General features: G+C 45.7%; 1 protein-coding gene across 1 annotated transcript in view; it reads right to left on the reverse strand.

Moving 5' to 3' along the window:
- zgc:193711 (uncharacterized protein LOC569781 homolog) overlaps positions 1–11,582 on the reverse strand; it is a 31,957-nt gene extending 20,375 nt beyond the window's left edge. Inside the window, exon 1 of the mRNA XM_052039942.1 lies at positions 10,929–11,582. Coding sequence (XP_051895902.1) covers positions 10,929–10,960 — 32 coding nt within the window. The 5' untranslated portion in view covers positions 10,961–11,582. The remainder of the gene's footprint in view (positions 1–10,928) is intronic.
- Between the last annotated feature and the right edge of the window lie 368 nt (positions 11,583–11,950).

The following is an 11,950-nucleotide window of genomic DNA, read 5'->3' on the forward strand; positions in this document are numbered from 1 at the left end:
TCTACCCCATCTATCCCCCCCCCTCATAATTTTGTGTACATATATCAGGACAGCCCTCAGCAACCCCTCCACTCCAGGGAAAACAAACCCACTTATCCAGTCTCTCCTTATAAATGAAATGCTGCAATCCAGGCAACATCATCATGAATCTACCCTGTACTCTCTCCAGTGCAGTCACATCCTTCCTATGCAAAAAACCGACCTGCTGGAGGAACTCAGTGGGTCAGGCATCATCCGTGGAGGCAAAGGGATGGTCGACATTTCGGATCAAGACCCTGCATTAGGACTGAGAGTGTAGAGGGGAGGTAGCCAGTGTGAAGAGGTGAGGAGGAGGGGTGGAGCAGGAGCTGGCAAGCAGTAGGTGGATCCAGTGAGGAGGGAGCACCCCCTCTGTTCCTTTCTCTCTCCTTCTGATCTACCCAAGTCCTCTCGCACACCTCCTCCTTTCCAAACCACCACCCTCCCCCTACCCAGATCCCCGTCACCCAGTTTCTTTCCCCTCTCCCGACTGGTTCCACCTGCCTAATTATCCACACACTTTACCCACTCGATTGCCTCTCCTGCCCTCCCCCCCCCACTGTTCCCACCTACCCAGAAAACCTCCCGTATTTCGTTCCACTCTGCACCTTCCTTTCTTATCAGAATCCACAACCTGCAGCGTTTTGTTGTCTCCCATCACCTCCTGGCCTCTGTCGCTATCTCCACCACTCCGTCCCCCAACTGGCTCCATTAACCCCTCCTCACCAGATCCACCTAACACCTGCCAGCTCCTACCCCATCCCACCCCCTCACCTCTTCACACTGGCCATCTCCCCTCTACACTGTCGGTCCTGATGCAGGGTCTCGATCCAAAACATCGACCATCCCTCTGCCCTCACAGATGCTGCCTGACCCACTGACTTCCTCCAGCAGTTTGTTTTTTGCTCCAGATTCCAGCATCTGTAGTCTTGTGTCTCCAGATCCTTCCTATAGTGTGGTGACCAGAACTGCACACAATACTCCAAATGTGGTCTAAACAATGTTATATACAGTTATAACACTTCGTCCCCGCTCTTATATTCAACGCTATGGCCAATAAAGGCAAGCCTCCCATGTACTTGCTTCACCACCTAATCCACCTGTGTTGCCACTTTCACGGATTTATGGATGTACCCCAAGGTCTCTCTCTGTTCATCAACACTCCCCAGGGCCCCACCATTTACTGGGTACATCCTACCCGTTTGCCCTCCCAAGAAGAATCACCTCTCACTTTGTCAAGCTCAAATTCCATCTGCCAATGCTCCACTCAACTTTCGATCTGATCTGGATCCTGCTGTAGACTTAGACAACCCTCCTCGCTATCCACAGCACCACCAAGTTTCATGTTATCTGCAAACTTACTACTTCATAATCTCCTACATTCAAATCAAAGTTGTTAATGTATATCACGAACATCAAAGGTCCCAGCACTGACCCTTGTGGTCCACCAGTGGTCACAGACTTATAATCAGAAAAATAACCCTCCACCACTACCCTCTGTGTCCTATTACCAAGCCAATTTTGGATCCACTTGACAGCTTGCCCTGGATCCCATGGGCTCTAAACTTTGGACCAGTCTATCATGCCAACCTTGTCAATGGCCTCACTAAAGTCCATGTAGACTGCATCTACATCAGTATGCTTAATTACCACTTCAAAAAATTCAAACAAATCAGTGCGATAGAATTTCCCACCAACAAAGCAAGGTTAACTGTATATAATCAACACCTGCCTTTCCAAGTGTATATAATTCCTGTCCTTATCATTTTCTTTTCCAGTAGTTTCCCTACCGTGATGTAGATTCACTGGCCTGCAGTTACCTGGCTTATCCCTGTTGCCATTCCTACTATCCTCCAGTCATCCAGTGCCTCACCTGCAGCTAACGGAGACGTAAATATCTCCATCAGCAGTTTCCTCCTTTGCCTCTCATATGGCAGTCTGGGAGACATCACATCAGCCCTGGGGATCTATCCACCATTATGCACTCTAAGACATCCAACACCTCCTCCTTCTTAATGCTATCATGCTCCAGAATTTCACTGTCACTCACGCTGAACTCTCTATCAAGTCTTCCTCCTTTGTGAATACAGATGAGAGGTATTCGATTAGGACCTTGTCCATATCCCTCAGTCCTATGCACTGATTGCCTCTCTTGCCCTCAGGGGACCCACTCTTTACCTGGTTACCCTTTTGCTCCTGATATATTTATAAAATACCTTGGGATTCTTCTCAGCCTTGTCTGTCAATGATATTTCATGGCCCCTCTTTGCCCTCCTTTCTTTTGTAATAGTCTCCTACACTCTCTACATTCCTCAGGGAACTCGCCCAATTGTAGTTCCCTTTTCCTCAACACCCTCTGACTACCTGTCTCACCCTCTGACTACCTGTCTCATTACATCGTTGACTTCTTCCAGCTCCACCTATTTTCTTTAAACTATTTCATTGCAAGTTGTTGTTTCCTCCTGTGTAGTGGTGTGTGCTGACCTTTCATTAACCAACGTAGGTTGCCATTGTGCGGCAGTAAGATTAGAGTTCCAGTGAATTGCCTAAAGGAGATTCCTCATGCCAGATGTGTTGTCTGAGGAGGAACTGATAACACATCTGCTGATGGCAACCCACAAATTGTCGAATGAGAAATCAGCAAATGAATTCTGTATTCCAGCAGTCTCTGAGGCAACACATGGAGACAACACAACAGCTCCCTAGCTTTTTGAAAAAAAAATTAATCCATCTTTTAAATGTAAACAGAGGTTTGAACTTAATAGATCATCCATTTATTTATTTAGTATACAGGAACTAACAGATCTCATGGGATCCGGGGGAGATCACAGATTGGATTCATAACTGGCTCAGTGGTAGGAAGCAGAGGCAGATGGTCGAGGGTTGTTTCTCAGACTGGAGGCCTGTGTCTAGTGGTGTGCTGCAGGGATCGGTGCTGGGACCTTTGTTGTTTGTAATTTATCTAAATGATTTGGATGTGAGTGTACAAGGCACGGTTAGTAAGTATGCAGATGATACTAAAATAGGCGGTGTTGTAGATAGTGTAGAAGGTTATGAAAAATTACAGGGGGATCTTGATCAGCTGGGTATGTGGGCTGAGGATTGGCAAATGGCTTTCAATCCAGATAAACGTGAGGTATTGCATTTTGGGAGATTAAACCAGGGTAGGATTGTACAGTGAATGGTAGGGCCCTGGGGAGTGCTATGGAACAGAGGGACCTAGGAGTGCAAGAGCATAGTTCACTGAAAGCAGTGGCATGGGTAGACTGGGTGGTGAAGAAGGCGTTTAGCACCCTGGCCTTCATCAGTCAGGACACTGAATATAGGAGTTGGGAAGTTATGTTACAGTTATTCAAGACATTGGTGAGGGTGCACTTGGAGCACTGTATACAGTTTTGGTCACCCTGTTATAGGAAAGATGTTATTAAACTAGCAAGAGTGCAGAGGAGATTAACCAGGATGTTGCCTGGACCTGGGGCCTGAGTTACAGGGGAGGTTGTGTAGACTAGGACTTTATTCCCTGGAATGTAGGAGGCTGAGGGGTGACCTTATAGAGGTGTATAAAAGATCATGAGGGGCATAGACAGGGTGAAAGCACATAGTCTTTTCCTCAGGAAAGAGATGCTAAAAACAAGAGGGCACAGGTTTAAGATCGGGGGGAGAGATTTAAAAGGGACATCAGGGGCAGCTTCTTCACACAAAGGGTGGTGCGTATTTGGAACGAGCTGCCAGAAATAGTGGTTGAGGTGGGCACATAAGCAATATTTATAAGCCATCTAGATAAGTACATGGATAGGTAGAGGGCTACGGGCAAAACGTGGGGAGATGGGACTGGCTCGCTGAGCAACACAGTTGGTCTGGACGAGTTGGGCCAAAGGGCCTGTTTCCGTGCTGTATGACTCTATAATGTTATTAGTGTTACGTCTGCAGACAGTAGAGTTACAGATTTGACCCTGGTTATTGGTGACAGCAAAGAAATACTGGGAGAATTTGCCGATCTATATTTAGTGGGTGAAATGTCGGACCATTACTTCTTTTTTATGGATTCCTATACTGCTGGTTTACAGTCACACTTTACAGATGATAAAAATAACCAGTAGCAAAATGCTGAAATCCTCCAACAAATAGATGTTAAGACTACAAGCAAAGATGGAAACTGAAAGGTTGAGTGTGGTGGGACTGATGTTCTGAGCTGCATCTATTTCAATGCAAGGAGTATTGTAGGTGAGGCAAATGAACTTAGAGCTTGGATCCGTACGTGGAATTATGATGTTATAGCCATTAGTGAGACTTGGTTGCAGGAGGGGCAGTACTGGCAGCTCAATGTTCCAGGGTTCCGATGTTTTAGACATGATAGAGAGGGACGTATTAAGGGGGGAGGGGTGGCACTACTCATCAGGGAAAATGTCACGGCAGTGCTCAGGGAGGACATACTGGAGGGCTTGACTACCGAGGCAATTTAGGTGGAACTGAGAACTAAAAAAGGGACGACCACGTTAATGGGACTATATTATAGACCTCCCAATAGTCAGCAGGATTTAGGGGAGCAAATTTGTAGACAGATAGCAGACAGTTGCAGGAAATATGAAGTTGTAATAGTAGATGATCTTAACTTTCCACATATTGACTGGGACTCCCATACTGTGAAAGGACTGGATGGGATAGAGTTTGTCAAATGTATTGAGGAAAGTTTCCTTAATCAATAATGTAGAGGTCCCAACTAGAGAGAATGTGATACTGGATCTCCTCTTTGGGAATGAGACAGGGCAGGTGCCAGAAGTGATTGTATGTAATGATCATAGTTCCATCAGTTTCAAGATAATTATGGAGAAGGATAGAACTGGTCCTAGGGTTAAGATTTTAAACAGGAGGAAGGACAATTTTGATGGCGTCAGAAATGATCTGGCAGGTGTGGATTGGGACAGGTTGATTTCCAGCAAAGAGATGCTTGGTAAGTGGGAGGCCTTCAAGAGTGAAATACTGAGAGTACAGAATCTGTATGTTCCTGTTAGGATAAATGACAAGGCTAACAGGTTTAGGGAACCTTGGTTATCAAGGGATATTGAGGGCCTGGTATATAAGAAATGCAAGAGAACACTTAAGAGAGAAATCAGGAGGGCTAAAAGAGGACATGAGGTTGCTCTGGCAGACAAGGTGAAAGAGAATCCAAAGGGTTTCTACAGCTATATTAAGAGCAAAAGGATAGCAATGGACAAAATTAGTCCTCTTGAAGATCAGCGTGGTCATCTAAGCGTGGAGCCGAAAGAAATGGGGGAGATTTTCAATGGATTTTTTGCATCTGTGTTTTACTCGAGAGACAGACACAGAGTCTATAAAACTAAGGAAAAATAGTAGTGAAGTCATGGACCGTATCCGGATTATGGAAGAGGAGGTGCTGGCTGTCTTGAGGTGAATTAAGGTGGATAAATCCTCAGACCCGATGAGGTCCCCCCTTGGACTTCGTGGGAGGCTTGCAGGGGCCCAGGCAGAGATATTTAAAATGTCCTTAGCCACGGGTGAGGGGCTGGAGGACTGGAGGATAGCTGATGTTGTTCCATTGTTTAAGAAATTATAGGCCGGCGAGCCTGACGTCAGTCGTGGGTAAGTTATTGGAAGGTATTCTGAGGGACAGGATATACAAGTATTTGGATAGACAGGGCCTGATTAGGGATAGTCAACACGGCTCTGTGCGTGGCAGGTCATGTCTAACCAATCTTATAGAGTTGTTCGAGGAGATTACCAGGAAGGTTGATCAAGGGAAGGCAGTGGATGTCATCTACATGGACTTTAGCAAGGTCTTTGACAAAGTCCTACATGGGAGGCTGGTCCAGAAGGTTAAGTCACTTGGCATTCAGGATAAAGTAGTCAATTGGATTCAATGTTGGCTTAGTGGGAGAAGCCAGAGAGTGGTAGTAGATGGTTGTCTCTCTGACTGGAGGCCTGTGACTAGTGGTGTGCCACAGGGATTGGTGCTGGGCCCGTTGTTGTTTATCAACTATATTAATGATTTAGATGATAATGTGGTAAACCGGATCAGCAAATTTGCAGATGACACCAAGATTGGGGGTGTAGTGGACAGCGAGGAAGGCTGTCAAAGCTTGCAGCGTGATCTGGACCAGCTGGGAAAATGGGCTGAGAAATGGCAGATGGAATTTAATGCAGACGTGTGAAGTGTTGCATTTTGGGAGGACAAACCAAGGTAAAACTTGCACAGTGAATGGTAGGGCACTGAGGTGTGTGGTAGAACAAAGGGACCTGGGAATACTGATCCAATATTGAGAACAGGAGTTGGGATGTTATACTGAAGTTGTATAAGACGTTGGTGAGGCCAAATTTAGAGTATTGTGTGCAGTTCTGGTCACCTACCTACAGGAAAGATATCAATAAGCTTGAAAGAGTGCAGGGAAAATTTACACGGATGTTGCCGGGACTTGAGGACCTAAGTTACAGGGATAGGTTGACTAGGTTAGGACTTTTTTCCCTGGAGCGCAGGAGAATGAGGGGAGATCTTATAGAAGTACACAAAATTATGTGGGGTATAGATAGGGTGAATGCATGCAGGCTTTTTCCCTTCAGGTTGGGTGAGACTAGAACTAGAGGACATAGGTTTAGGGTGAAAGGTGAAATATTTAAGGGGAACCTGAGGAGGAACTACTTCACTCAGAGGGTGGTACAAGTGCGGAAAGAGCTGCCAGTGGAAGTGGTGGATGTGGGTTCAATTGTAACATTTAAGAGAAGTTTGGATAGGTACAAGGATGGGAGGGGTTTGGAGGGATATGGTCCGTGTGCAGATAGATGGGACTAGGCAGAAAACCAGGCCGGCATGGACTAGATGGGTCAAAGGGCCTGTTTCTGTGCTGTAGTCCTTATGACTCTATGCATTTTAATGGAGCTGCAAGTATTTGAGTAAATTGCATAGTTTAAGGCTGTGATTCCCTCTCAAATATTGACAGTTAAGTTGATAGTTAAGGCATTATTAGGAACCAGTTGTTTTTTTGCCAAGCAAATGTTTAAGGCACATTTATAGCACTGCCACTCCCCCTGCACCCTCCCCAACAGCTAACGTCAAAAGCTCACATTCTGGGCAATGGTGAGAATGAATTTCTGAGTTACTACTTCTGGCACCTGGTTTCTGGAAGGAATTGTACCATTGTGAACAGCTTTGCAAGACAGCTGTAAATCAGAACATTGTCCATTGTTCAAGACTTGCTGGTATGTCTGCTCTCCCTCTAGCTGTACTTCAAATCCTAACCCTTCCGCACCAGCTGTTTGAATTCTGCAGAAAGATTGCTCTTAACCTCAATGAAACGAAGATCCAAGAGAGGCCAAAATATTACTAAATCATAGAACAGTACAGCACGGAACAGGCCTTTCAGTCCATGATATTGTGTCAATCTAACTAAATTAGTAATCAAATGCCCAACTAAACTAATCCCTTCCACCTAAATATCCATATCCTTACACTTCTCACACAGCCATGTGCCTATCTAAGAGCATCTTGAACGCCCCTATCATATTTGCCTCCAAAGCCACCCCAAGCAGGGCATTCCAGGCACCCACCGCTTTCTGTGTAAAAAACTTGCCCCGCACGTCTTCTTTGAACTTACCTCCTCTCACCTTAAATGCATGCCCCCTGGTATTAGACATTTCAACCCTGGGAAAAAGACACTCGCTGTCTACTCTATCTATGCCTCTCATAATCTTATAAACCTCCATCAGATCTCCCCTCAGCCTCTGCTGCTCCGGAGAAAACAACCCAAGTTTGTCCAACTTCCTTACAGCATGTTCCCTCTAATCCAGGCAGCATTGTGGTAAATCTCTTCTGCACCCTCTGCAAAGCCTCAACATCCTTCCTATAATGGGGCGACCAGAACTGAGTGCAATACTCCAGATGTAGCCTAACCAGAGTTTTATAAAGCTGCAGCACAACTTCCTGACTCTTGAACTCAGTGCCTCGACTATTGAAGACAAGCATGTTATACGCCTTCTTTACCACCCTATCAACCTGTGTAGCCACCTTCAGGGAGCTATGAACTTGGACCCCAAGATCCCTCTGCTCATCAACATGCCATTAACAATGTGCTGTCTCTTTACATTTGATCTCCCAAGGTGCAACACTTCACACTTGGCCGGGTTAAACTCCATCTGCCATTTCTGATGCTTTCCAATTTATAAATATTCAGAAATTATGTCTCTGGGTCCCTAGTTATGAAACGCACATCCCTGTTCTCAAATCGTTCCATGACTTATCCCACCCTTTCTTTAAGCTCCTTCAGCCCCTTTCCCTCCAATTCATCTTCTTTGGCACCCCCGAAAACGATGGCTCTGTGCTGGTCCATGCCTTCAGATTCCAAGCCCTGGAATTCCATCCCTAACCCTCTCTGCCTCTCTCTAAAACCTTTGATCTTGCTTTAGTGACCCTACCATTTTTTTTTCCATTTGGTATTCTTCCTTTGGGTGTTGTGCTACAGTAAAATCACTGATTAAATAGGAATTGTAAGAAATGTCTAAATTAGTCCTTCAGTTGAGCAACCAGCATTTTAATAATGGGGGACTTTAAATAAAAAAGTTGGGTTTTTTTAATGTTACTTAATAAAACCATTTACTTAGTGAAGTAACTAGCACAAGTGCACTGACTTGGGACAATAGTATGGGCGCAGTTTCTAGCATAGAGAAACTGGTGTGAAAATTAATTCTAGACTTGCAGTGTTTAAAGACATTACTGTACTTTCATCAGATATTTTACACCTTCTGTATCGGCAGAGATAGGCGTGTGTTTCTATGTTCCCAAGCAATTGAAGATGGACTGTGGGACAAATTATTTCTCTCACTGCAAGCAGAAACTAACTTTACACAAAGTATGAGCTTTATCTTCATGTTGCCAGGACAAGAAACATGTTCAAGGTCTCTGTCTGCTGGAATGCAACTTTTCCACAGAAGATCAGGATTTTTAGAACAGGGAGTTCCAGTTTGCTCCAGAGAACTGAACATGCCAGAACATAGAGTCATAGAGTAATACAGCACAGATACAGGCCCTTTGGCCCAACGAGTCCATGCCAACCTCATTGTCCACACAGCTAGTCCTAATTTCCTGCATTTAGCCCATATCATCGAGGCCCCTCACCTACATGTACCTATCCAAGTGCTTCTTAAATGACACCATTGTACCTGCCTCACCCTCTGGCAACTCGTTCCATATACTGACCGCCCTCTGTGTGAAAAAGTTGCCCCTCAGGTCCTTTTTAAATCTTTCCCCTCTCACCCTAAACCCATGCCCCCAAGTTTTGGACTCCCCTACCCTGGGGAAAAGACGGTTACCGTCCACCTTATCTCTGCCTCTCATAATTTTAAACATTTCTACAAGGTTGCTTCTCATTCTCTTATGTTCCAAGGAATAAAGACCCAGCCTCTCCCTATAACTCAGGCCCGAGTCCTGGCAACATCCTTGTAAATCTTCTCTGCACTCTTTCCAGTTTAACCACGTCTTTCCTGTAACAGGGTGACCCAAACTGTACACAGTGCTCCAAGTGTGGCTTCACCAATGACTTACACAACTGCAACGTAATGTCCCAACTCCTATACTCAATGTCCTGACTGAAGGCCAGCATGAGAAATGCCTTTTTCACCACCTCTAAGCCTCGTGCATTCACATCCAAATCACTTACCGTATATTAATAACAAATAGCAACACCGACCCCTGCGACACACCACTAGTCACTGGCCTCCATTCCGAGAAACAACCTTCAACCACCACCCTCAGCTCCCTACCCCTGAGCCAATTTTGAATTCACCCAACAAGCTCTCCTGGATTCCATGGGACCCAGCCTCCAGACCAGCCCACCATCTGGGACCTTGCGGAAGGCCTGTCACATGCACCCTACCATAAACTCTTCACTGAAGATTCGGTCAGTCCAAGCAGAAGGATATTTCATTACTATACCAGGGATGAATTAAACGGCATCTCAATGTGTGGTAACCATCGGTACCACGTGGTCCGTAACCCATTCCCTGATGGGAGTGGGGAAAAGATTTAATGTTTCGCAAAACAGCCCGGTGCAATATGACAAGAAATCGGTCAGAAGGGCGTTGGTGTCCCGCTGGGTGGAGCTGGGCAAACATATAAAGCAGAAACTGGGGCAGAACTAACGTTATGGGTCTTCAAAAGTGCTGGAGCAGACTCGACAGGCCGAATGACCTCTTTCTATCCCGCACTGTTCCGTTGTTCTAAAGTTCTCGTTTGCCCGGTACTTGATTAAAAATAAAGAATATGCCCTTTAATGTCCGTAAATAAATCCATTCCCCTACTTGTCTTGATTGGATTCCAGCCGTGACCCTCACGGGTCTGAGCCCCGGGATAATCCTCTCAGAATTCACAAGTGACAAAGCCATTTTAAAAAGCAGCCTCAGGTTCTTAATGAATTTATTGACAACAACTTTACTCCTTCCAGAAACTTCTCTCTGTTAAAACTAGCGTTAAATCTGTATAAATAGTTGCGTTCAGCCCGTACAAACTTTTGTTTGCACTAAATAGCTGAGAGAAAGTTTCACTGCAGTTACTTTAAACAGGTTAACGAAATAACGCAGTTTAAAGCTTCCTTCACCTAACCCGGGGCCACGACCAATGACGCCTTAAACTAAAGCCCGTGTCTGGCTAAATATTTTGAAGATGAGTCAAGGCTAAGAGTCATACGTTACTTTTTTAAAAAGTTTTTAATAAAAAAGCAGCAACGAGAACTTTCCCAACAGCAGACGTTTGTCAACCCACGGCTGCCGGTACTAAATCTACCAGGAAACTGGTAAACAAACCCGAGTAAACTCGCGCTTTCGCGTTAACCCAGGAGTTTAACCCTCCACACCTCTTTTTGAAAAGTTCCAACGCTTAAATATTTGTCTAAAAGAATGGGTCTTACGCGGTTGTGCAGAGTCGAAGGACGTTGCCCATCGCCTCCTTGGCGCAGAGCCATCGACCTTCCCCAAGGAGCAGCTCGACGTCAGTTGCCGAGACTAAACTTGATGACTTTCCCTATTTCCTTATTTACTCTGCAATTCGCCTTGGCACAGGGTCAGGTGAGGGAGGAGGCAGTGGGATCTGCCGCTGAAACCAAGGCTGGGGAAGGTGCCCACGGGTCTGGGCAGGGAGGTGGTCTATACCGTCACAACAGGTGGAGAAACTATTTCTGTCCGGCACCTTTCCAGTCATTTCATCGCGTCCGGTCATTTGTTCATTTGTTTTACGTGGCAGAGAAAGGCAGGATTTGCATTTTTACAGATGTTATTTTCATAATGTTTCAGTTTGATGTAAAGTAAAACTCCGGCCGCGGAGCGAAACACTCGTTTTGTAAACTTGTTTTAACCCCGGTTTGCTCTGGCCTGCATCGGCAGTGGGCGTTGTTCCTGCCCGAAGCGGGGAGACTGGGAATAATTCAATGGTTAAAATGTTCACCACACAGGGGCAGAGTCCTCTGTGTGCGCGTCATGTGTGCGCGCGTTCATGTGTGGTCGTGTATGTGTGTTCATGTGTGTGTGTGTGTGTGTGTGTGTAATGCAAATACAAAATGCAAATCCTGCCTTTCTCTGCCACGTAAAACAAATGAAGATAGGAAGAACAAATGACCGGACGCGATGAAATGACTGGAAAGGTGCCGGACAGAAATAGTTCCTCCACCTGTTGTGACGGTATAGACCACCTCCCTGCCCAGACCCGTGGGCACCTTCCCCAGCCTTGGTTTCAGCGGCAGATCCCACTGCCTCCTCCCTCACCTGACCCTGTGCCAAGGATCTTACAGAAACATATGACATTATGAAAGGGATAGATAGGCTAGAGGCAGGAAGGTTCTTTCCACAGGTAGGGGAGACTAGAACTAGGGGACATGGCCTCAAGATTCGGGGGAGTAGATTTAGGATGGAGATGAGGAGAAACTGCTTTTCCCAG

Source organism: Pristis pectinata, chromosome 27 (genome assembly GCF_009764475.1).
Source record: "Pristis pectinata isolate sPriPec2 chromosome 27, sPriPec2.1.pri, whole genome shotgun sequence".
NCBI classification, from domain to species: Eukaryota; Metazoa; Chordata; class Chondrichthyes; order Rhinopristiformes; family Pristidae; genus Pristis; species Pristis pectinata.